General features: G+C 36.5%; 1 protein-coding gene across 1 annotated transcript; it reads left to right on the top strand.

The window, feature by feature from the left end:
* On the top strand, positions 1-27,779 carry LOC134679068 (cyclic nucleotide-gated cation channel subunit A-like). Its single transcript, XM_063537910.1, has 10 exons — positions 1-11; positions 1,270-1,377; positions 3,125-3,395; positions 14,751-14,987; positions 21,058-21,217; positions 24,746-24,891; positions 25,538-25,660; positions 26,127-27,032; positions 27,109-27,290; positions 27,418-27,779. Exons 1-10 carry the CDS (start codon positions 1-3, stop codon positions 27,707-27,709), a joined length of 2,436 nt encoding a protein of 811 aa, XP_063393980.1. The 3' UTR covers positions 27,710-27,779.

Below are 27,779 nucleotides of genomic sequence, written 5' to 3'. Positions count from 1 at the left end.
ATGGGAGACAAGTCAGTCGATATTTCACAATGCCAATATTCGTACCGCGCCCAATGCTTAGGCATTACATTGCTTTCTTGTGTCATATTCATATTTTGGCGACCGATCTGCTCGGAATAAATTTAAATCACACATCGACAACGATACGAGTACCTATTCACATGCGCGTATATTTTATATGAATAACTTTTAGGGTTCCGTAGTCCACAGTATGTCCAAGATCCTGAATAGTTGCAATTCCCCAGTCGTACATAATAATCATCATCATAGGCCTTTTCGTCTATTACAGACGATTTATGGTGTAGCACCGTTTTTGGTGGCTGAATAGACCTGAATAGATCGTACATAATAATATACATATGTGAATCACGTCGCTAATCGGAAAATAACGTAAAGTGAACATGAGTTCTTTTCGCTTCAACAATATGGTGTGGGGTTCTGTGTGGTGTGTCGAAGAATAGGTCTTTTAAAAAGAATGGCTAGGGTGTATTCCTATTTGTACCCGCCGTGGACAGATGAAAAGAGATTCATATGAATAGTTCCCATCTGTCCCCGGCTCATATATGGTGGCGATCACGTGGGGTGGGGATAAATGGGAATACACCATAGCTCGGGGTCTTGACGAACTATTTTTGATGAAGGGAATATGATAACCATACATAAGTTAAAAGTAATTATACTTTGAACATTATAATCAGGAAAATAAACTCATGACTAATGACGTAACAACTACGCCATATAGTACTAGATATAATTATCAATAATAAGATTAATAAGTATACATAAAATCTTAAATTGAATGGCTAATGCGTACCTAAGTTCTCCAATTAAATCCATTGAATTAAAATAAAGAAAATAAAATTTGCTTGTTATAATAACTTCTTTGTGAAAGGTTTTGTTAAAATTAGAGAAAATAATACGTCGTTTTACTGCAGGGTATCGCTCATTAAAATCTCGGCTATTTCATTATATAAGTAAGTAGGTATGTACATATGTGTGTTTCAGTTTACAATATTCAATGTTTTACAAAGGGAACCACAAGAAATAAAATGTTACTCAGGTTTTACAAATAGTAGGTAGGTCCTTAATTACTTAAGTTTGTTGCACAACTCGTAAAATCAAATGCAGACGTAGTCTCTTAGGACATTCGTTCTCTATAAAATAGCAATTAGGTCAAGTCAGATGGAATAAGACCAACAAATTGCTCAGCCCTAAAAGATATATTTAAGTTGTGTTTCGGTGTAAAAATAACTTTAAGTTGTATTACAGGGTGGTGCGCACTGGCCGGATCCCTACTATGTGGGCCTACATCATCGCGGCGGCTCGCGGGGACTCCCGCCAGACGATGGCTCGCAACCCCGAAGAATACACCTTCTCGTTAGTACCACTTGACTGACTTTCTTCATCATTATCCTACTTAGTTGAGGTTGGCCGTTCTTGGCCTTTTTTTTAGAGTCCAGGGACCTTATACGAGATGTACAACTGTCAAATTTCGCACCCACATCAAATCAACTCTTGATTTAATCGCATGTTGATTGTATTAAATTTTGATTTGATCGACTGTGGATAATATCAGTAATTAGGTACAACCAAAACTCAGCTCTGAACTCGTGGTGGGTCGGTTTGGTTTGGTTGTCACATAACTTTCTGTGGATTGCTAATGTCAAATTTTGACAGCTGCATGTATTCGACTACTTACAATTTTTCTCACATCAACGGGAGATCAACTTAATACGTCAGTTATCGCTAGTTGAATAAAAGTAACATTCCATTTCTAACCGCAGCTGCACTACTGGTACCGAATGCGTCGCTGTTACTGTCAATTTCCATAGTAAAATGAACAGTAGTGCAGCTGCGGTTGGAAATGGACTGTCACCTTTATGGTAGCATTCCATTTCTAACCGCAGTTGCACTACCGGTACTGAACGCGTCGCTGTCATTGTCAATTACCATAATAAAATGAACAGTAGTGCAGCTGTCGTTGGAAATGGACTGTCACCTTAAGGGTCCTGTTTTCCTCCATTTAACAACACATGCGATTTTATAAAAACGTGTTACTAACTAAATATATGTTTTTATGTTTATGTACACTCAAAACACAGCTTAAAACATTTGTATAGAATAATAGGATTGTTGTGAAAATTGTTGTTATTTTAACCAAGTATTTTTTTGATCCTGTAAATAATAATTTAATTTCTCTTGCTCTGAATGTGGGTCGGGCAGTTGTTTATCTATGAAGCGAACTGAAAGTAATAACTTAAGCTTCGGCCATATGGGCTGAAAAGTAGCGGGTTCCTCTGTGTCTCCTTCCCATAAACAACTGGATGGAAACGAATGAGAAAACATTGTTCTATTTCCAGCCTGAAACAATTAATAATTGTTCTAAAATTACTCAAGGTAATAAGTAGTTTTAAAAATCGAAACCTAAAATACACAGCAGGCGTAGTAGGTAGGATGAGCAATGGCAGAAACTTAATCGTACTTATACGGCCACACTAAAATATTTTTACATTTGATGTTTTTTTAATGATACTTGATATTATTCATGTAGGTATACAAAATTAAGTTGGCTGTAGGTTATGAATAATTCCGTGGGTAGACTGGTGACAGTTGCAAAAATATAGTATTTAAATCCTAAAAAAAGATTCATTCATGGCCGTGGGTTTCTATTACTTTAATGAGCGAGTGGGCGAAAGTGTGTCATTGGTGATGTTAATACATACCGCATTTGCGTGAAAATCTACCTAATGATGAAAAATTACAGATTTTGCAAATTTATCTCCTTTTATTTGGATTCCTCGTATTAAAAATGCAAATAGAGTGTTTATTTCGGATGAAAGACATGATTTCTTCCATTAATTAATAATGACTACTTAATTAAGTATACGTCTCTAAATTCTTTCTGAACAAAAATTAAAAATGAAGCATTATTGGATTAAAGGTGACAGTCCATTTCCAACGAACGACAGCAGCATTACTATTCATTTTAATATGGAAATTGACAATAACACCGACGCGTTAGTACTAGTAGTGCAGCTGCGGTCAGAAATGGAATGTTACCCTAAGTTTGTTTTATGATACGGCTGTGTTAGACGAAGATACTATTATATTCATTTATCCCCAGATACCGCGATGGCCAAGTATTTATGGTGTCCGGGCCCCGAATGGATGAGCCGGGGCCCTCCGGAGTCAGCACCAAAGAGATCTTCGAGGAGTGCAGTCCTCCCTCTCCCAAGGACTGCACTAGCCCTCTTCCCACCTCGAAAGACATCTGCAGCAGCCCGCCGTTCTCCAGGGAGCTCAGGAGTCCTCCCGTCAGCTCCAAGAACGCGATCCCGTTGAAAACATTGACCAGCCATAGAATGGAGGATGTGATTGAGATATGCGATGATGAAGTAAGTGCTGGTTATAATTATTGTTAGCACGTGATTCACTTCATTTATAAATAAAATAAATTCATTTATTTGCGACCAACTTGGAACAATAGTGTTAGTGACAGTTTTTATCTTAAGGCTAATTATTTACTGCCTAGCTAATTAACTATTTATCTTCTTAACTTCTCCTATAAAACAGACAATAAAGAAGTCAAACCGTAAGTTCCAGGAGCTAACATGAGGAAAATTACCAAGATTATTCACCAAAGTCAATTTAACATTGGCATCGTCTAAATAAAATAGGTACAATTTTATTTATAAGCGCGTTCATTTAAATAACCATATAATCTACATAAGCTTTAAGTCTTTACTCAAATTGTCTTGATTATTGGCCTCTTGTAGATAAGTTTTCGTAAGTATTCTAATCACGGTTAATCCAATAATACTAACAATTGTCTTACCATGTCTGGAATGTAAATTCTTATTTATCTTTAACGTTTTGTTCTATAAAACATTTCCTTCCAGTGCATAATTAATTAATTATACCTGTTTTATACCTAAAATAAATGAAAGTTTCTAGTGAAATAAATTCTAGACAAACACACTTACATGCTAAGTATCTAGTTATAGGATATGATAATGCAACAAGTAACGTGATAGGGGGGAGGGGACATTCACCCTCTCGTTAATAACGTACAGAGTATTCAATTCCCTGAAGACTGTAATTAGTGTTCAGTGATGCTAAACCCAGGGATCAAACTTTATAGTATTATTTGAAAAAGCATATTCCTTAATAATGACTACAACGATGTAAGTTTCTTTTAAATATTATGAATACTTACTTACACTATTATTATAAACATTTGTGTTGTTACAAACTTCAAAGAAGATATAGAGGTATGTGTACATCAAAATTAACATTTTTACATAAAAGCTACAAATCTAAAAATAAATCCTTTCTATAACTTAACACTTACGAAAGTAAATTGTACAGTTTAATATATTAAAAATGGTTTTAATTTACTAGAAAACTCATATTGACAAGGACACTTTAAAGGAAATCAAATCTAAAAACAAATCCTCTCTTAAACTTATACTAGTAAATATAGTGCAGTTTCCACCGCTTACTTAATTAACTTAATACGCTAAAATTGCAAACACCAATATATATAGATCAAGAGACATAGGACCATCATCAAGTTAATGCACTAACTTTTTAAAGGGGCAATTAGGGGTATTACGTTCGGTGGCAATCAGTTATTTACCCAGCTTATTGTCCGAACCTCATATCTCTACAGCATCGATTCAAACGTGAACTTTAATTCAGGGTGGTGAAAGTCTATTTTATAACCGATGTCTGAGGAGATACGAGGTTGATAGTTTGAGTGGTCGATTTACAACGGAAGGTACGGTGAACGCGTCATAAACGTGACATCGCATCGGGAAGTCGGTTGCCGGCACTCATGGCCTATTGTTTCGATGTCCTCCGACTTAAGCACGCACTATCAATTTTTCGGCTCACCCATTCCTCCCGGGACGGTAGCGGCAATAACTCCTCACTCCTCACCAGTTAATGGATTTTCATAATTATACACATATGTCAGCCGCATAAATTGGAACGCGGTTTTACCTGAAGTGTTGCCTGAATTCTTTTAATTAAAGTTCGTGTTAAGATATCGTGACTAGATCAGCAATTATCTGATAGAGATCTTTAGTTTGTCGAAGAGTCTTAACGGCTCTATTCATTTGGAGACCGGTGAAGTGACATGCCATGGAGTAATTCCGCACGAGACTTTGAAGACTGTAGTGTTAATTACAACAAATATGAGTCCAGTGTTTACAATCCAAAAAATACCCATAGGGAACAGCATGGGCCCGGTAAGTAATACGTTTAAATATAAAAAAGTGCCTAAACAATACCAATTTAAAGTATATTTTATTTGAATATTACTTAAATTACGTTAACATTTTGCATTTTTACTTTAAAATGCATTAACACCTATGAGAACCTGATTGTTTGATATGTTAAAATTTATTAATACGTGAAGGTGTGAATAGGGTAGCTATTTATATACTTACAGTAAGATATTACGATGCTCGTTATTTTTTATTGTCAACGAATGGTCGATTTTTTCGCCTACATTGGCGGCAAATAGTGTGGCACTGTGGCAGTAAAATTGAATAGTTTTTTTATTACTTAAAAAAAAATTTCTTTATTAATATTTCATATTAAATAAATAACAAAAATGTTTTATTCTTTTTCATAAAATACCGTCGGAAAAAATCTTTATTGTAATGAAATTCTTATTTTCTTCTATTTACCAACTATTCCATTCAAATGAACAAAACTCAAATGTAACCAATTTTGATGGTTCCTATGTTTGCGTGTCTTCTTGCGTCGCAAAATCGATAGACACAATATTTTCCATCAGAGTTAATTATAGCCGCACTACAAACATCTTATTCAGAAGCTTGACTCCTAAGAAATAAAGAGGCAACATTAAATTTGCAATACTTCATCGCTACAACTATCAATTACGCAATCTGTAGCTTTGAGTTATAAATATCAATTTCAATATAGCGTTTTCTTGGTAATTATTTTTGTGAGCGCTTGTTGAGTACCCGGGCTCTCTCATGTATACCTACATGTCATTTCGCACTTTTATAATGTGTTATTTTTATGGAGAATGTTTCGTATTAAGGATGAATTACGCTAGACCGGGCCGGGGCCGGGCCGGAGCTTCTGGCGCTTTGTTTTCCATGGAAAGCACCACGTAATTACTCATCAGCGATCACAGAAAATTACATGTCGGACACCTCGGCCCCGGGCCCGGCCCGTTCTAGCGTGAGCCATCCTTTCGAATCAATTTAACATAATTTGTAAAAATCCAGGTCAAGCCACATCACACACTAATTAATAGGGGTATTTATTAAAACCTAAAACCATATTATCTTTAATCGACTTCAAGATCTCGAGGAAAGAGAATATTTTATAATAGGTACCTCTTCTTCTTCTTCTTGCATTTTCTCTCAGAAAGTGACATTATCTGAAGAAGAACTGCTGATAAAAATTATAAAATACAACTGCAACTGTAACCTGTATTATATATACTGTTTTAAATTAATTTAGTGCCATCATTTTCGTTACAAGTACTGCAGTCCACGAAGTTGAAATGCTAGTATTGATACTTCTGAACCATAACACCGTACTGAGGGGAGGAATTAGGACCCTTAATTGTGAAGTTTAATAGCATGTCAAATGAAATGTTCGTGTCTTGCCTTCCAAGGGTTAGATGTTGCGCCCAATTCACACAAACATGTTGTCGATTTTATTAGTAGCATTATCAACCTTATTGTATAGAAATGAAAGTTCAAAGTCCGAAAGATTGTTTTGTGAGATTTATTACTTTTTGGAAATGGTTGCTTTGTTCCGATCATTAGCCAAACTACGTTAGCAGACTAAACTTGACTTGGACAATTTCGAATAGTACCTCTTTATATATAGTATAACCTAACTCTGTATCCGTCTGCCTGTACCCTTCCGATTGAAGTTTTATACGTCTTCAGTTAAAACTCCGCATACATGTTATTATGGTACCTATATAACTTATCGCTTGAGCACTTTACATGGAAACTAACACCAGCCAGATCACTTGAATAAAACCCTTAAGTTTGACAATATTTAAGAGTTTCTGTAATGATTAATATTCATCAAGAGAATGTAGGTATGTTGCAAATGTTTTTGTACCTATTTATACAGGGAGTAGGATCTCGATTATTCATGCTAATTGGGACAGAGATCAGATCAGATAATTGAAATGTGGGTTTTTTGGGACGAGTTCCAAGAAAAATAATTGCTTTTGACTTGAAAAATTATATGGCGTACAAATTAACGTTAAAATATGATATTCGAGGTTCTACTCTACGCATATCACACTGCGTCTATTATATTTCAAATATAATATCCAAATATATATTAACGTTGAAACATATTACAAAAGATATTTTGGTAATATGCGTGTAATTGAGTTATCTGAAATTACACTTCATTATTACCAATTTGCCATACCTATTTCTTTTGCTAGACATTCAGGCTACTTATAATTCTTCTTCATGGAGTGTGTTTAAATTACCACAATTATCATTTATTACGCTATCGGAGCTTATTGTATGCAACTTTTACGAATAAATGTGCTAATCATATACTAATATAAAATAGGTAGGTAATTAATATTCAGTAAAGGAAATGGCGACACCACACGCACGTAGCTATAACATTATAAAGTCCCAATCATAAGGCATGTCCTGACTGAAGTGTTATATGCACAGCAATCAGAAATAGGTTATTATTAGGTTACTGCGGGGTTGCGAACTGCATCGCAGCCATAATTGTGTATTTAGTTTTAAGATATATTTTGTAATAATACACTGAGAGAAAAATCATCACCAGGAATTAAAAAACAGTTCTGTACTGGGGGAAAAAATGAAGTTTTAGTAATAATTATGGACGTTTCACTATTTCTGTAAAGTTTATTTATTTCTACAAACAGCTCAGTAATCCCAAATATAATTTCAACAAACAGATAATAAAAATTGCAAGAACTAATAGAAATTGCAATAGTCAATTTGTTCCTATTAGTTAACTCTCCTTGTCCCCGGATTAAGTTTATTTTTGTAATTATAAGTGTGTTTTTGTTGTACTTTTCTCTCAGTGTATGTACCTATGCTAGTTTTAAGGTATTTATCTATGGGCCAATAGTTGCCTGAAAATAAATGTTTTCATTCATTAAATATAGGGAAAAAAGAGGATAATAGGTTTTGTTGAAGGTACCTTCCTACCTTCAAGAGAAACTGTTTTGAAACAAAAATATGAAGTTGTAGAGCGGGGAAGAGAGGGCGAAGACGAAAAGTCGGCATTAGGTACTTAGCGCGTGTATTTGCAACTACAGGAAGATTTTACAATTATTAATTTTACAACCGGGTTTACTGCGATATAATTTCACTGTTTTTACCCTAAATTCCTACGTTTCAGCTGAGTTGCACCACGCGAGAGTTCAAGTGTTAGATTTTACAATAGTTTGAGCACTTACTTGCCAAGCATATAACCTATCTAGGTTAAGGCACTAGGATAGGTACCTATTTCAACAGAGGTTAAGGTATGTAGCGTGCGGTACCGCAGTCCCTATTTTCGAATTTAAAACAAAATTATTTCTACCGTGTGACGTAAGGTGCAGGGACAATTTCGACTGCGGGATAATTTCAACTAATCGAAATATCTCCCATGTATTACATTATTAACTATAGAGTCACACACAACACAACTTTTCGCTATCTGGACATATAAATGGCACTCTAGTTAATAATGTAAAACATGAAAGATATTTCTATTCAACTGTAGGTAAATTTTTCTTGTAGATTCGGCCTTAGGAGGATAAGGTTACTTAATGTGAACGCAGCTTTGGGTCGATATCGTTACGCCGGGTGTTTAAAAAGTGGCTCATTAGTATCACTTTATTATCATGTCATCCACGCGTTGCGGCGTTTCATGGGCCGGTATCAATTAGTGTATCGTTACGTCACCAAAATAGTCGTATCTTCCTATTAAACTCGTTGATATACGGCTTTCCGCTTTCGGTGGTTATATGCGTCGACCATGCACTGCGGTTATATTTTCGGTATGTTCAATTGTTCATAGATGTAGTGCGATATGTCAAGGCCGTAGGCTAAGGTTGAATTTTCACCTTGAAATTTCACACTGATAATAAATAGTTAAGGTCACTGAAATCAGTCGGGTCGCAGACTGAAAATACACATAATAATAAAACCGGGCAAGTGCGAGTCGGACTCGCGCACGAAGGGTTCCGTACCAGAATGCAAAAAAAAAAAAAAAACGGTCACCTATCCAAGTACTAACCACTCCCGACGTTGCTTAACTTTGGTCAAAAATCACGTTTGTTGTATGGGAGCCCCATTTAAATCTTTATTTTATTCTGTTTTTAGTATTTGTTGTTATAGCGGCAACAGAAATACATCATCTGTGAAAATTTCAACTGTCTAGCTATCACGGTTCGTGAGATACAGCCTGGTGACAGACGGACGGACGGACGGACGGACGGACAGCGAAGTCTTAGTAATGGGGTCCCGATTTACCCTTTGGGTACGGAACCCTAAAAAGGGAATCGAAGAACTGTAAGGGTCGTTGTGGTGATTTTTGATCAACAGTGGATAACATTGTCGAGTGGATAGTCATCTAGTATAATCGGTACTTAAATATAAGTACTCGAGCAGATTAGATTATTACGCCGCCCATTACATTAGGTTCAAGAAACGATACATCCCGCATTCCTCTAATAATTCTTCATTCTTTTAAAGTTGTAACCTATATTACTGAATTATAACAAATCCACTACAAGAAATTACTATCTGATTAGATAGTGTCATCGTCTTCGACGTCCTCATTTAGACGTGCTGATCAACGGCGCGATTCGGGAAATGAATTAGAAATTAACTAGATAGGTACGATATAGTAAAGATATGTGACGTCCCACGGGTAAAGGTACCCTATGGCGGTTGGCGCTTACGCTATTATCAACGCCACCCCGATATTATTGCGGCACTATGCGACGTAAGCGCCGGTCGCCATAAGGTACCTTTTTCCGTAGAACGTCACATATCTTCACTATTTCATATCTAGTTAATCTCTAATTAATTTCCCGAATCGCGGCGCCAGCCGCCGTAAGGTACCTTTTGCAGTGGAATGTCACATATCTTTATTATTTCATATCTAGTGAGTCCCTAATTCATTTCCCGAATCGAGCCGCAAGACTATCGGTATGATCAAAATTGCTTCTATTTACTTATTTAGGATAAAGTGATTGAAAAACAATTACTGATTAATTATTAAAACATAAAAGTACGAACAGGGCTCTTTAGCATAAATATTATCTTGATAGACTTCCGAACTTTATAACAGCCTATCTAAACTCCGCGAAGTCGAAGCTTTCCATCTGAAATATAAACAGTTAAAAAAAACAAAGAGTTGAAGTTACCCTTAATTATTTACTTAAGATACTGAAAATTCTTTGGAAAGTTTCGTCAACATTTTAAAATGTCAAATGAAATTTTTATTTTAGTTAAAGTTTAATTAATTTGATTAAAGCTCCGACTTTATCCTCGACGAAATTGACCTCTTTTTGTCACAAAAGTATTCAAGTGTGATTAAACTTAATACTGTAAAATCATACCAGGTTAAAAAATAAGTCCACATTCACAAATAGGCCGGGATCAGGGGCCAAATTCGACATGTACAACTGACAGATTTCGCGTCTACGTCAAATCAAAAGCTGATTCTATCAAATGTTGATAACCAAAACTCAACTCTGAACTCGGGGTGGTTCGATGTGATTTGGTTGTCACCTGTGGACTGCTAATTTCAAATTTTGATATTGTACGTATTCGAGATCTTATGATTTTTCCCACATCAACGGTAGATCAACATGATACGTCAAACGTTGGAACGAATAGGGGTCCACCCACACCACAAGATTGACACTGACATATTTGCTAGCGACACCGTAAACGACTCACGAAGCATCTCCCTCGTATTGACAATGGTGCAAGCATCTGCCTTTGCGTATGAATATATTACGCAAAACTGGAGGGCGTCACTAGCCCAATCACATGGTCTACCGTGAAACACGATGGTTTAGTATGTGCACTAGTGGTGCACTCTGGCCGCAGAACATTTCATTAATGCTCCCTATTAACGCAGTCGCTAGCTAAGGCTGCGTGAAAATCATCGTAAGGATACAGTTGATGCGTATGTTTTTGATTTAACATTCTGACAGAAACGCATTAATCAAAAAAGTTATGAAATTTAATCCGAAGAGTAAAATATCGTTCAACATCATAAAACTAAATGGATTCTGGAAAACAAACTTAATAATTAGTAAAGTTAATAAGACAGATCGAAGCTGACGATGTCGTTGCGATTAAATAATTAAGGGGGGAATACAGACTACATATGAGAAAATAAAGACTACACATCCTTAACACTTCAGAGCTACCATCACGCCATCAAGCCACCACAATTGAAGAGATGTTTACAAAAACAACATAACTGACTATACTGGTTGACACCTGAAACGATTAACAATGTTCTTAAAAAAGTGTCAACCGCTCTAAGCAGTTATGTTGTTTTTGTAAATATCCCTTCAATTGTATTATTGTGGTTTCACAGCTCATTTCTTCCAGACGCTCGCTGGCTATTCGCTAGATGCACGACGGTGCTGCCCTCATTTTGTGCTTTTCTACATTCTAAAATGTTTTGCTGGAATTAAAATATACTTAAGACGTAAGTCGAGGAATCATTTTCATTCAGAGAGAAAAATGGGGACTACGTTTGTATGGAAAAGCGGCCGTCCCCTTTCCTCTGAAAGTACGTATTTAATGATACTGCTTCAGAAAATATCTTCGTGGATATATTTTTTATTTTCTTCACCACGTTCTGTTATTTATAATCTCGTCAGACGTCAGTCGCCCGCTGTAGGTAGGTATGGAATTTACCTACCTACAGGGCGACGCCTAGCCTAATGACGCCCAGGCTCTAGATTAATTGCATAAAACATCCACCGAGTGCCCAGCAAAATCCATAACAAAGTTTGTAGTTAATATCATTACAATGTTAAGTCTTCGACTCAGATGAACCAATCAGTGCAAACTCCGATAAAGTATTACTTGTTTATTGCTCTTGAGGTCACCTTACATTGGATGGCCAGAGAACTGGACTCGCCTGTCCTCGCGACCCATATTTAGGAATTCACGACCAATCTAGTCAGCTTGGACAGAAATATGTTGAAGAGAATGTCATGTGCTATCTAGTACCTGGAAGTAATAAATGTTATTCCTAGGTAGGTGCTATTCGAAGCGATAAAGTCGATACATGACGGATTGTAACGTACATAATTTAAGTATCTATATCTTAGGACTGAAAGTAATATAGTCCGTATTCTGATTAAAATAACAAAAGTTTTAGTTGAATAATACATATCTTTGTAAAAAAGCCTAAGTAGACGCCTAGTTCAAAAAGGGTAGGTAAAATTCTACATATTTTCCAAATGTGAGGCGAAATTTTCGCAACTACTAGAATATCTGTATGCTATTAGGTAAGTGCATAGAATTTATTAAATTACATTAATACTTAACTATTAGGTATGTAGGTACATGTACCTAATTGTACCTAGGTTGAAATATCTCACAACAAGAACGAATTATCTGGTGTCAAAAATAGATGTCAGTGAAGAGCAAAAATATTAGCTGTACTTTCCAACTGATGTTAGTCAAAATACATAAATGTGAAGTTTAAAATTATTAATGACGATAGTCACGTTCTCGGCATTAATTTTGTAGAAACAAACTCAATATAAATTTATCCAGGTAAAAGTTTTGCAACCTATTAATATTTCTTGTATTAATACTTCTTCCTTACGAATCTTACGCAAGCGGGTTGAAAGTTCAAACCTTATGTACCTAATCGTAAATTGTGAATGAGGTTGGGTAAAGTATGTCGCAAGGATGCTGTTAAATATGGATGTTCGTATTTTTATAAATAACAAGGTGACCGAAACGGCGAGGAATAAAATTGCGAATGATATTTTATAAACTTTTAGTAACATTGATTTCTCGTACACGCTACTAAAGTATTTTTTTGAGATTTCGTTTACTTATATTTATATAAATAGGTGTTCTTTGTCAATATATAATACAGGATAAAAAATATATAATTTTGAGCTGATTTCGAATTTATGAACCGTTGAATTGCAATAACATAAAATGTATTTTTTTTAAATTGGTAGGTATTAAGTTTTCAGTAATCCGTAGACGTATTTACTTCTACAAATGTTAAGTATTACCTACATTTTATTGAGATTAGTGATATTCCAGTTCGTTTTTTTATTTAAGCATACATAAGCTCTAGTTTTGAGCATACAAATCACTATACACATCAGTTATAATTAATTCCTAATACTCTTTGCGCAATAAGTAGGTATCATAATTATAAACAACCTTATTTGAAGGATCTTGTGAAAGTCGATCAGTTCCATTCAATGTTAAGGTGGTAATGTGCACCCGACCGACAGTTTAATCGACAAGGAGCTTGAACCCGACGATATCTAATTCTGCCCTTGAAAAGTCGAATTGGTAGTTTGTCTACACTGTTATATTAATGTTAGGTAGTTGTATGAAGCAAATAAATATTTTTTATGTTTTGGTTAGGGTGGGTGGGACGATTTAATTTAAAACCATTACAATGAAAGGATTGCATTGTCGGACGTGGCAGAAATGTAAAATTTAGTCGAAAGCATATTATCAAAGTCAAAATTTATTTACCATCTCGTAGCGAGTCACATTGTCATTAAAATTCTTGAAAAGTAATCCTAAAAAATTTGCTCGGAAACTGTTTTGTAGTTGAGGCATAAGGAAATACTAAAAAGGCACTGATAAAAAAAAAACTACGAATGAATTTTGACCTATCCTACGTAATAAATCTGCCGGATTAAATAAATAAAACATACAGAATGCAAAATGATGCGTATAATTCTAAGGTACGTACTTTAAGGCATTTACATCAAAAACATTCAACGAATTTTTATGTGAATATTACAAAATTGTTAATCATAATTAATTCCTGCTTGATACTTACCTACCTTACTGAAGATTCCTCACTTCTTTTACAACATAACTAGGTACTGAAAGCAGCCTAAATGCCGGCGGCAACGGCAATCTAACTAGCGATTTTCAGCGACTTTCGAAACGTGAAAAGTGCAGTGTTCGTGTTCATACATAATAATATACCTCTATAGTATAACGTAATAAGTTTTGGATTTATGTAACTGTGTTGAGATCAGTTGCTCCTACCTAGTTTCCAGAGCTTAGTTTACCTTTAGTCCAACATTACAAAAAAATTACAAAAAACCGACCCCAACCGTGAATAATCAGATCTTGGATTGTTTTTTCGCAGGTCCCTCGGGGGGGTCACTGGGAGTGTAAATTCAAAAAGTAGACTGAATCAGGCTCGGGGGGGTCACTGGAAGTGTAAATTCAAAAAGTAGACTGAATCAGGTTCCTGTGTATTTGAAAAACGGTTTTTCTTAAATAACTCGGCCATTATTGATTTTACAGTAAATCCGTGAGAACAAAAATTGTAGGAAATTTGTGTCTCTACAAGTTTGGTCCTCACAATTTTTCTTCTAGGATCGATATTTTGGAAATTAAATTTGAAAAAGGGTCCCCCCGAGGGACCCACGAAAACAAAATCCAAGAACTGATTATTCACAGGTCAAAATTTAAATTGACTTAACTACTTATTGTTACCAGGGAGTGGGCGAGAGTCAGCGGCCCAGCTGGTACAGGACCGCCCTGGCGCGGGTCACGCGCGCCCTCCGCCGCTGCCTCAGCCGCGAGGACCCCGCCATGCCACCAGACTTGTTCCTTGACAAGTACGCGGCCACGGAGTTCCACGACCCGCAGGAGCCCATGTACGAGGCCAAGAGGTCCAAGATCCTTTGCGGACTCAAGCTGGTCTTCGATCCGACGCAGCCGGGACATTACCATGTGAGTTTATACCAATTATTAATATACAGTGTGGAAAGATAAGTCGGGTCCTGGAGGGAAACTACCTTAAATCCTTAAGCTGGCTCATTTTATTTAAAGGAGACATTCCTTTATTTTAAAAAAGAAACAATACTGCATTTAAAGTTTTTTCTTTTTTTTTTAATTTGGCTTATCTAAAAAAATCTCAAATCAAGAGTGAACAGGCACCTTCTGGGCGAGCTCGCTCCATCGTAGGCCACGTCTACGCCTCGGCTAGTCTGTGGCCATGAGTAAGCCCATTCATAATAATAAAAAAAAAAAATCTTTACTACTAAATATTAGATTTTATTGATATTTTATACGACAGACGAGTGTAAGACCTAATGTTTCTTGGAGAAATATTATCATTAACATTAACTGTATCGACTAGTAGAATAAAATTGCGAATGATTATTTTTTGGAATTTTTAGTCGGTTCGAGTCCCGGCCGAGGCAAGCGAGTTTTGAAAATTTTATGATTGCAGTTTTGTTTCTTTAAAAAAATAAAGGAATGTCTCCTTTAAGTAAAATGAGCCAGCTTAAGGATTTAAGGTAATTTCCCTCCAGGGGGCCGATTTTTGAAATTCGACCACTCGATTTCGTGTATTTCGTTAAATGATATCTCCACTACTAGGCGTTTAAATTCTACTAATAGAATTGAAATCGAGTGGTCAATACCACTAGATTCCAAATTTCGATCGCTCGTATTTCAAAAATTAGCATTTCGCCGTTTTCCACCGATTTTCGAGTGACGAAATCGAGTGATCGAAATTCAAAAATCGGCCCCCAGGGCCCGAATTATCTTTCCACACTGTATATATCTAAGGACTGTATCGTTTATTATAAATACAGATAAAACCTGGTCTAACTGTTGACCTGTGTATTATTTTGTATTACTATGTTCTTAAGGTATAATCTGGAGGTATTTTTAAGCCATATCTGATATAAGAAGGTTTTACATTTATTTTATTTTAGGGACTTTATGATGATTTTAATATCCTCTAGCAAATGTAATTCGGACAAGCCTATCGAGCTTAATTTGAGACTATTTCACCGATTCCTTGGTCCGATTTAAAGAAACAAAAGGTTAATATGCTGCCAAAATATGCCATCTAAGTGTCCTTTTCATGATTGCTCAATTGAACATCCACAGAATAAATGTGGTGAATTTTTATCTTTACATGAAAACGACTTTTTATGCAACATTTTGGATTCCCGTCAAATTCTGACGCCAGCGAAATGAGGGAAACAGCTAAAAGAATCTACGGAAATCCAAAGCCTAACGGACATTCATGGCGTTGAACCATGGCTAGAACAGGTCGATAGAAACGCTCCATGATGGTTATATTGTATACCAAAGTCGGGGCTGTCGTAAGTAACATGCCATATTCTCTAAAAGGCCACCAAGCACAGATCCAAAACTTTTTTTCCAACTAAAAGAAATGATTAGACTATGCCCAGATGTTTCGCTTTACGATTCATATGTAATTGCTGTTTACATAGTACGATTTTTTTGTGTAATATCTCGTCTTGTTCGTAAACCGTAAATTTTCTTGTAGTATTTGTCCAAAATCGTTGTAGTTAATCGGGAGGATTGGGTAAATATTGTCCAAACAATATGCTTTACGTGATCTCCCAGGACGAAATGTTACTTATTATTAAAGCACAAATTAAACTATATGTGTAATTTTTTAATAAAAATATAATACCAGGAAAAACGGCTAAGTAAAGTTGTATTCATAACAAACGATACAGTCCTTACACCATGCTAAAGCATTTTAAGCCGAGCAAAAAATTGTTTCTGCTATGATTCTGATATTCATAATAAAGACTTGTTATAATATATGTAAGTACATGGCCACTTTATGAACGAATTAGGTACATTAACAATTATATGATAATTAATGATGCTAGAAATAATAAAAGTCATAATAAAATTATTTGATCAAGTGCCAGCTCACCCCATTGCACATGGATACTAAGACTACTGAGGTAATGAGTAATGATCTAACGCTCGTCTCACGTTATTAGTAGGAAGTCCTATTTTCCTGTTTATCTAGAGCCTTCGCGTGATAGTAGTTATATATACCTACTCGTGTAGTGGGAAAATGTTGCTTCGATGCTACGGTGTAGAACAGATTCACATTGATAAATGTTGAATATCATTTGATAATCTGCCGTATTCGAACTTCAAGATTCACAAGAGACGACACGTACTAGATCTATTCTTTCTTTCTTTCTTTATAATTTAGATATCAACTAGTTCTCTTTTGCAGCGCAATTCGGGCAACCAATGTCATTTTTACGTTAGATAGAGTAAGATATCTATTAGATGTGAATTAGATCTCTAAGTCATATCCTGTGGAAATCGTTCAAGAGTATCTCCAGAATCGCGCAAATGTCAAATTTGACAGGTTAAGGCCGCGTAGCCAAAATGTCGATCGCTTACGCTCCGTAGCGATCGAAACGCAACTGTCACTGTCGCACTAATATGGAAGAGTGATAGAGAGACATAATGCTTGTCGTTGTCGAAGCGATAGCGATTGTAACCTTGGCTAGGCCGGCAGGTTAGATCTTAAACATATCGTTATCGTATATTGGAGATGTCTAATAGATGTCTATTTCAAAATCCGAATTGGGCCCAATGTCTAGAGATAATAATAAGAACCGACCAAGTGCGAGTCGGACTCGCGTTCCAAGGGTTCCGTACATTACTCATTTTTTTACAATGTATTTTTTATATGTCAAACGCGAGTGAATCGCCTTTAAAAAAGCCTTAGGGGTCGGATCAAAAACTAAGTAATTAGTCCGATTCGCGCTTGACTGCATAATTCTAATAGGTTATCCTGTCATTTATAGGAAAAGAACTATGTTGTATTTTTTTTTTCAAAATTTATACCCAGTTGTTTCGGAGATAAAGGGGGGGAATGGTAATTTTATCGCTATTTTCTTAAATAACTGCTAAACTAATTATTTTAAAATTACAAAAAAAATATATATGAGATTCTCAAAATCAGCCCTTTCATTTAATATGTAACACCGTGTTGTTATTGTCACAGTACCCGAGAGATAATTGAATATCATATCAAAATCGAGCGGAATACGTGCCCTGAAAGTAAAAGAATTTAGACGCGCCTCAGAGACATGTTTTTGATCACACTGCCAAGAGATGTTAACCCAGGATGAGCTGGCAACGTTTGTTATTGCTATCTCTTTTTATTTTTATCAGAGAATTTGTTATTAGAATAGAATATAATATCATTTAATCAAGCAGGATTTTACAATCGCTTTTGCATCGTCAAAGTACATTATAAATAAATTAAAAATAAATTAAAAAATAAATAACAGCTTACAAAATTACAAAATTTAACAATTACAATTTACTACTGATAATACATTTCATAATAATTAATTCATTTATTAACAGGCGGCCATACGTGTTTATCAAACATAATCTTCGATTGTGTAATTATGCCTTATGCAGTAGACTAGTTTTGACATATTTTTTATGTCCAGGAAATGGTAAATCCAGTGCCTTCCTTGCTAATTTATTGTAAAACTGTATACACAAAATTACCAAGTATTATTAATCGTACGAGTATTATTGGTTTTAGCATTGCAATTGTAATCTACGACTAGGTAATAAGTAGTTGTACAAATCACATTTTAATTTTCCTAATGGATCACCAAATAATAAGTAATTTAGGGCTATCCATTGACGTATATCTCAGAACTGGCCTTCTATCTAGTAAAAACGGCTGGCCTTTAGTTACCGAAGTTAGTTTTTTTGTTGAGTGCTCCAATGGTACCTACACCTGCGGGCGCAGCACGGTTCCATTTTTATCGACTATCACTATACGCGTCCCTTTCGCACTTACATACTTGTTAGAACGTGACAGATATGGTGACAAGGGATAAAAACGCGACCGTGCTACGCCGCCTGGAAACACAAGTGTGCCTTGATCATTTTGATACTACAGTTAAAAGCTAATTTCAACCCCGCCGTCACGGATTTAATGAAATTAAAATTAGAGTACTGAATACCTACTAGTGAAAAGCCTAGCCGTACAAACTACAAACCTATTGAAGTTGAAGAGTATGAGTAAAATTTTAGGTAGCCTCCGCACGCCGGCGAGCGGTTAAGCTGGAAGAGGGCGGAAGTTATTGTGACAATTTTTGAAAAATTAAATGTCGAAATATTAATATTAATTTCAATCAAATCAAATATTTACAAAATAAACTCGAAACACGATTAGTGCTACATAGTCACGACTACTTGTACTAACCATAAAAAGGTCAAATGTGGTGTTCTCTGAACAAAAGATTTCCTTTGGCAGAATTAATCTTTATGTTACTAGTTAAGATATATTTAAGAAGTGGACCCAGACTTTTGATGCAAATGGGGGGAGGGGGAGTTTCAGCGTCGGTGACGTCTGAGGTTAATAATGGTTAAGTTTAGGTTCTAAGCCAAGTTTGATATCATTATATGCCTCTTTCGCACCTAATTATAATTACTGCTATCATTTCTTACATTTGACGTTTATCCAATCAGTTCCTTGCTTCTAGAGGTATACCTACGATCATCATATTCATCATGTAAGCAAACGTATTTAAATTTAATTCAAGCCATAAATCGATTAGCTGCCGCCTTAATCGGCAGAATGTGCTATTGAATCGCTTATAAAGAGTAGGAAAAACAATAAGACGGACAGTTACTGCTGCTCTCCTCATAAATATTTTTGCGTCACCTACTCGAGAATCCGGCAATATACTCAAGTTGCATCCACGTCAATTTTTTAGCGATTTAATAAACACAGGTACCTAACGGAGGGTATATTTTTATTGTGAATAATATTTAGTTTAATCTGATTGTGTGCGTTGTCTTTAAAATCCCACTGCGTGATAGCACTGATATCATTAAAGCTGACAAGCGTTTTACCTTTGAATGCGCAACATCACATGTCCCCGGCGGCATCATACTCGCGCCTGATATTATGCTATCTGGCGTGTGAAATCTGCTAGCAATATTTATGTAAATACCGTGTTTGCGATGACATACGCCTCCTCTCGTATAAAGAGATCCGTAAATACATCGTGCATATATTAAGCATACAATGTTTAGACAAAAGAAACAATTACTTTTACTTGCAAAATGAATATTATAAGTAGGTACCTACATACATAATAATATACTTGAACTTGTTTGAAAAACATTTTTAATCCATTAAAAAAGAAATGCTCGGCAAAAGTAAAGTCAACAAGAAAACAGTGGGTGTAGCTGTTATACGTATAATAAAATAGCACTAAAAAGCAAGTCGCCAAGATAACGTAGTAGTACGAGTAAGATGAAACTCTTGGAGCTGTAACTATAAGGTACATGACCTATGTCGACAATTTCGTAAACGATAAGAAGAGCAATTTCTTATTTTTAATTCTCTTCTACCAAATACGCATTTTTGTAGCATTTCAACCTAACCTATGTATAATATTTAACGGCCTCCTAGCCTAGTGACCCTGCCTACGAAGCTGGAAGTCCCTACGGGTATCTAATTTATAATTAAGTAACCTACTACCTTTATTGTAATAGTCAACCTAGTAACATATGAAAGTTTAGGCCTATTTTTAGTAATTTTTAGGGCTCCGTACCTCAAAAGGAAAAAAACGGAACCCTTATAGGATCACTCGTGCGTCTGTCTGTCTGTCCGTCTGTCACAGCCTATTTTCTCCGAAACTAATAGACCAATTAAGTTGAAATTTGGTACACATATGTAAGATTGTGACCCAAAGACGGACATATGTCCTATGTGTTTAAAATTCATTTATTTACGTTACATATGTAACGTAAATAAATGAATTTTAAACATAGTTTCATTTTAAAGGCGTTTCACATATAAAAATACATTGTTTTTAAATTGAGTAATGTACGGAACCCTTGGAACGCGAGTCCGACTCGCACTTGGCCGGTTTTTGTAAGACTTATTAGTAAAAGGCTGTTTATTTCTAAAAAATAAAAAAGATTGTCCCCAAATATGTATCATTAACATTGTCGACAGTGGCTAGCCGTGGTCTCGCTCGCGATCCTATACAACGTGGTGTTCGTGATCGGCCGCGCCGTGTTCTGGGAGTTGGACACCATCACAGTGGTCTGGTTCGTGCTGGACTATATCTGCGACGCCATCTATCTCGTCGACACCGTCGTCCACGTGCACGAAGGTAACAATAGCTTTTTTACGAATTTTTATTTCTATACTGCAAAACGTAATTCAAGAACAAAAAAAGTAAGAAATGTTGCTATTTTTTTACTAGCGCGTCTTGTATTTATGTAAAAATAAGTACCTGAATAATAGTACATTGTACAACAAGGGCATAAAGTGACCCATTTTTTACCCGAGGCAATTTTTTGGTCTAAGCGAAGCGAAGACCAAAATAGTAGACGAGGGTAAAAATGGACATTTATGCCCTTGTTTGCTTTTCACTTCGATTGCGAGGAAAAATAATAGTACATTTCGATGCTAGTGCGGAAGGTATGTCATTACTTCACGAGTACCGAGATATCGACGAGTCGAGTGAAGAATGACATTTCCGCACGTGTATCGAACGACGTTTTTTAATACAGTTGCGAAAAAATAAGAAAAACATTGTTAATCGTACACTAAACAAAAGTGGTAACAGTGACAGCTCGCTTAGACGTCGTCTTTAAGTATATTATATCTATGGGCGTTTGGCAGCTATTCCGTTCCATTCAGTCAACTTATTAAGAACGGAATTTTCAATATTGAATATTAAAAAATAAACGTGTTATAATGATGAAGAGGTAAGTAATTAAATATGAAATATGTAATATTTTTCGTATTCTTACATTAACGGTAGGTTTTTATGCTGATTACGACGTTTAAAGGAAACTAATATTAACACTCATCAATAAGTAGTCGTGAATTGGAACAAGTATAAATTTAAAAAAATTGGAAAAGTAAAAAGCACTAGTTCGAGATAACCAACTTTCCGCACGCTAAACAGCTACGTAAAGTAGCACTTTTTGAGCAACTGTATTAAAAAAGTACTTTTTTAAATCGTAGGATTAAAATTACTAATAAATAAATTATCTTAGCGTGATTATTTATCAAAAGGAATTTACTATTTTACAAACAAAGTATTGCAGTGGCTACATTGTCTTACTTTTTTTGGTCTTGAATTACGTTTTGCAGTATAAATAGTTATATGCAAGGCCGATATAGTCTACTGTCATGCCATTTCCGTCAGTAGAAAAAAAAGGCAAATTTTAAAAAATGTAGCTCGAATGGTTATCGACTCATAGAAAATTCTAATTTCGCGCCTTTTCTACTGACAAACATGTTTGACCGGCTTTCGATAAAATATCGCAAAATTAGAACGTTTTTATCAATTTGTTCAACAAAAATTAAAGTGTGGTCGGGTTTGTTAACACATCGTGTTATGTTATGTAAGTTATGTTGTACTTAAATAAGATACTTAGGTACGTGCATCTACACAAATGTAAAATGATGGACAGATGGGTGTTAATAAATATCTCGGCACTCTATTTATATAAAAAACAGACGGACATTTTGTTTATGTAAGCAACGCGATTGTGCTCTGCGAATATGTTACATACTCTGACTAGTGTCAAAGGTTCTAAGGTGCTCTCAACAAGTACACACCCAGACTCTAATAGCAGGTTTCTATTTACCTTTGCTTTATATCAGAGTCCGGCCGAGGCTTTGACCCGTTTTGGCAATGACGGTACTATGAAACAATGACGGTTGTAGTGGCACCCCACACAATGTCGCCTTCTAAGTCGGTGCAGATTAATTAGCTTAGACGGAGTTTATTTGATTTTTTTAATACATAAAATCTTTTTGTTTTCTACATGACTGAATATATATTTTATATTTACTTTTCATTAACTACTTACTTTATTTTTCATTTAAGCGTATTGTTCTTTTATAATCGTCAATAATATTACTACCGGACAGAGACCCCACCTAAGAAAGTCTACAAAATATTGGCCTCATCCTAATCCAACAGTTCCCTCGGTTAAACCTTGTTTGTATATCCCAAAACTGTACTTTTAATACAAAATTACAAAATTGGGTCAATGGCAGAACGATTGCTACATTGGAAAATCAAACTATATTTAAAGTTTTATTTGTTATAAAATAACTTTAGTATTCCTTCCAACTCTTCCAAGGCATAATCGCAATATCGGCCCACGTCAACGTTTGCCCAAAACTACTAAAGTTACAGCTCTCAAGACTCGAGTTCACAAACCAACAAATTCGACACCGACCGCGCCTTACGTCATCAAATTTAGCTAACACGTGGATAAATATTTGACCGAGCCTTGTTGCTTTTTCCGTACATTTTGCATTGCGTTCGCGTGGCACTGGCGACTTGTGTTCGATTGGTTTTTCAAGTGTTTCTTAGGCCCACTTGGACCATCCCACTAACCCGGGGTTAAGCGGTTAAACCGTTAACCTAGTGTCAAATTGTACTGGTAACCATGGCAACCCCAGGTTTAACCAGTCAACCCCGGGTTGGTGGGATGGTGGAAGTGGCCCTTAGGCTATTTATCCTGGGAATCTTTAAAAAGATGCTGCATGCTTGCAATTTTCACTAGTGCCACTTGCACCATTCAACTTAGCCGGGGTTAACCGGTTAAACCGCTAACTCAGATCCTCTAACCGCTAAGGCCCACTTGCACCATTCCACTAACCCGGGATTAAGTGATTATACCGTTAACCTAATGTCAACTGTACTAGTAACCGTGGTAACTCCAGGTTTAACTGTTTAACCCGGTGCAAGTTGCGCTGAGTAAGACTATAAATACGCAATGCACAATTCAGGTAAATGTCTCTGTGGTCGACAGGGTGATGCTGATACATATTAATAGTTGACATCCGCCTCTACCTCTAGAGTTAGACCAAGAAAAGTTTGCAGCGATTTTGATAGCCCACGCAGTGCATGTGTTATTTACGTCATAATTTCATAGAAGTTTGACTTCTAAAATGACACTTGTACTGCGTGGGCCAAAGAGTAAAATAAGGCGCGGGCTATCAAAATTGCTGCAGACTCTTCTCGATTTGACTCTATTATTGCTAATGATGTAGATAAAAAACGGAATATTTATCGTTTTTCAAGAGTATGTATGCCTTATTATTACCTATATTTGTTTGTATAGTGTACGGTTAATGATCCTGTGAGTTATCTACTTGTATTCATTGATTCGTTTTAGGCGTGGGTGACATTTACGAAAATATAATGTGACGTAAAGCAAGGACAAAATTTACGAGTTTGTGTACCTAAAAAAACCGGGCAAGTGCGAGTCGGACTCGCGCACGAAGGGTTCCGTACCATAATGCAAAAAAAAATGAAAAAAAAACGGTCACCCATCCAAGTACTGACCACGCCCGACGTTGCTTAACTTTGGTCAAAAATCACGTTTGTTGTATGGGAGCCCCATTTAAATATTTATTTTATTCTGTTTTTAGTATTTGTTGTTATAGCGGCAACAGAAATACATCATCTGTGAAAATGTCAACTGTCTAGCTATGACGGTTCGTGAGATACAGCCTGGTGACAGACAGACGGACGGACAGCGAAGTCTTAGTAATAGGGTACCCTTTGGGTACGGAACCCTAAAAACCGTAGCCTCCCATACCTTTTCCTTTATTTCTAAAGGCATCCCACTCCTCCTGGCCTAAATACTATAAAATGTTGTTTCAGGGTATCTTGAACACGGTCTCATGGTAAAGGAAGCCACGAGACTTAGGAAGCATTATCTCAAGACAGACTCTTGGCGATACGACCTAATATCTTTGCTGCCCACGGATATTGCCTACTACTGGTGGAAACCGCAGAGCTGTGACTATGTTAGTACCTAACAGTTTCAATTATGAAAATACAAAATACCCTCAGATCGTATTTAAAATATGAAATTCGGATTTGGAGAATATGAGTTTTGATTATTTAGAATAACGAGTACCTACACCTAGTAAGGTCAGGCGTGGCTCACTCCGCGATTTCGTCACTTTGCTACAGGTAGCTAAAAGTACATCCTTTCGACCCCAATTTTTGGGGTTTGCCATAAGCCGCGCGTGGTGCTGTGACCACCTAACGGCCATATCTGTGCTGATCGTGACAGACACGTTTTGTTAGAGAGTGAGTCTTCTGTACCTAGTATTATTATTTATTCTGTGGTGAGGTCTGATGGGGTAAGAAGACCAAGCAAAATAAACTATGTTATTTTACCTTAATATGACCTTATTCGTTTTTATTCCGCTGTTTCCATTGTGTTTTCTTTAATGACATAATATGTATATTATTAAAAAATCTACCACCACTACACATAAAACTAAACCCGATTTCTAAATACCAGGTACCTAACAAAAACATGCGTATCTTTTACATGTTTTATGGAGCATAATACCTCTAAATAGAGACAGCAAAAAGCATGGCAATGTACGTTATTTAACATTGTTGTTACAGTTACAAATGTCAATATTGTTTGCGTTCTAGGACCGTTTACCGTGCCCTGTTATTGTGCGAATGAATCGACTGTTTCGCCTTCCTCGAATGTGGGAGTGGTTCGACCGCACCGAAACCGCCACCAGCTACCCAAACGCTTTCAGAATCTGCAAGGTCAGTACCAGAATTACACAAGTATTTCAATCAAATAATTAAAAAGGTACCTACTTAAAGTGGAGTTGTATAGAAATTGCGAATAATGTAAACAGATTTTGTTAGCATTTGCGACATGACCTAACATTTAACGAAGGTTGTTTTCTCTGAAATAATTTGTTGGGTAACATGAGTAATTATATTTGCGTTTACATGTATTTTGTATTGTGTTTGTGCCTATGTGTTTTTATATTTTTATTTAATATCCACATTATAAAAACCTAATGTAAGACTTAACATGAATAAAGGAAATTAAAAAAAAGTATATATAAGATTGAAGTACATAATTATATACCTAAACCACCCTAAACTAATAATGATATCATGCTTGCCCTAATGAAGGTAAATTGGTTTGTTTCCATTATTTACCATTTCTATTGAACTACACTTTAGTTTATGCGATAACTTATTGACATTCCTCTTTCAGGTCGTGATGGCCATTCTAGTCCTCATTCACTGGAATGCATGCCTTTATTTCGCGATAAGTTATGCAATTGGATTCGGCACCGACAATTGGGTTTACAATATAACAGGTGGACGAAACGAAACGTTGGCTCATCAATACATTTACAGCTTTTACTGGTCGACCCTAACACTCACTACCATAGGAGAAACGCCCCAGCCCGAAATCGATCCAGAATACTTATTTGTGGTTGCGGACTTCCTTGCCGGCGTCCTAATTTTTGCTACAATCGTAGGTAACATCGGCTCAATGATATCGAACATGAATGTGGCTCGCGTCGAATTTCAAAACAAAATGGACGGCGTGAAACAGTACATGGCATTCAGAAAAGTGAGCGGGGAACTAGAGGCGAGAGTTATCAGATGGTTTGCGTACACCTGGGCTCAGAGCGGCGCGCTGGACGAAGAGAACGTCCTGTCTTCATTACCTGATAAACTTAAAGCCGAAATTGCTATACGCGTCCACTTGGAGACTCTGAGGAAAGTGCAAATATTTCAAGATTGCGAGCCCGGTCTTCTTGAAGCTCTTGTGTTAAAGCTACGACTTCAGGTCTTTAGCCCTGGAGATTATATTTGCCGCAAGGGAGATGTTGGTAAAGAGATGTACATCGTTAAACGGGGCCGTCTACAGGTAGTGGCAGATGATGGTAAGACTGTGCTTGCCGTTTTGAGTGCCGGATCTGTTTTTGGAGAAGTGAGCGTTTTGGACATCGTGGGCAATCGCACCGGCAATCGTAGGACCGCCAATGTACGAGCACTGGGCTATTCAGACTTGTTTTGTTTGGGAAAAAGAGATCTTTGGGAAGCCTTGGCTGACTACCCCGATGCTCGAACTACCTTAACTGAACGTGGATGTCAACTTTTACGCAAGGTAATTACTTTCAAAAATGTAATGTAGGTATAGTAAGTATATTTTAGTAAGTATTCCACTAATTGATTATTTTTAGGATGGTCTACTTGACGAGCAAGTATTCCAAAAAGCGCAGAATACTCAATTGAGCCTAGAGGAAACTGTCAGCCAACTGGAGACTACAGTGGAAATACTCAATAACCGGCTAGAGGGCTTGTTGACTGACATTGGAGAAGAACAGGCCAAAATTAAACAAAAGCTCAGTCAGATCGAAATGAGGTATAATTTTTAAGTATCTATCTTAATTGGTAGCAATATATTGCTCATAGCGATTGTATAAATAAAATGCAAAGCGAATTTGTATGTAATTTGTACAACAGTAGCTGAATGAACACTGATTTTTCAGGGTGGTAGACACTGAAGGTGAGGTTATAACCGACGATGAGGATAGGACTTCGTCCGATGGGTCTGAAATAAGAAGCGAGATCGCTCGGATGTCGGACAGTTACGAGTGCAGCGAGCTGGCGCTGAGCATGTCTCCGAGCACGTCCACGGTGTTCCTGGAGAAGCCTATCGCGGGCCGGGAGCGCGGCCACTCGCTCTGCGTGGAGAGGACGCCCAGCCTCAGCCACCTTGCCGCCCAACCGCGGAGTAAATCACTCCGCATTAAAAAACCGCCCAAAGACTACTCTCACTAAAAGCCAAAAAGGGTAATAATTCAAAAATTCCGAGATGTATTATTTTAAACCCGATTTTGTTATCCTTCAT

This window comes from Cydia fagiglandana, chromosome Z, assembly GCF_963556715.1.
Source record: "Cydia fagiglandana chromosome Z, ilCydFagi1.1, whole genome shotgun sequence".
NCBI lineage: Eukaryota > Metazoa > Arthropoda > Insecta > Lepidoptera > Tortricidae > Cydia > Cydia fagiglandana.
This window is presented reverse-complemented; position numbering and strand designations above follow the sequence as displayed.

Bases quoted from the DNA above. Each gene is read 5' to 3' on its own strand.
- LOC134679068 (XM_063537910.1), top strand. The intron at 21,218-24,745 runs GTAACAATAGCT...ATGTTGTTTCAG, and splicing joins CGTCGTCCACGTGCACGAAG to GGTATCTTGAACACGGTCTC. The intron at 24,892-25,537 runs GTTAGTACCTAA...TTTGCGTTCTAG, and splicing joins AACCGCAGAGCTGTGACTAT to GACCGTTTACCGTGCCCTGT.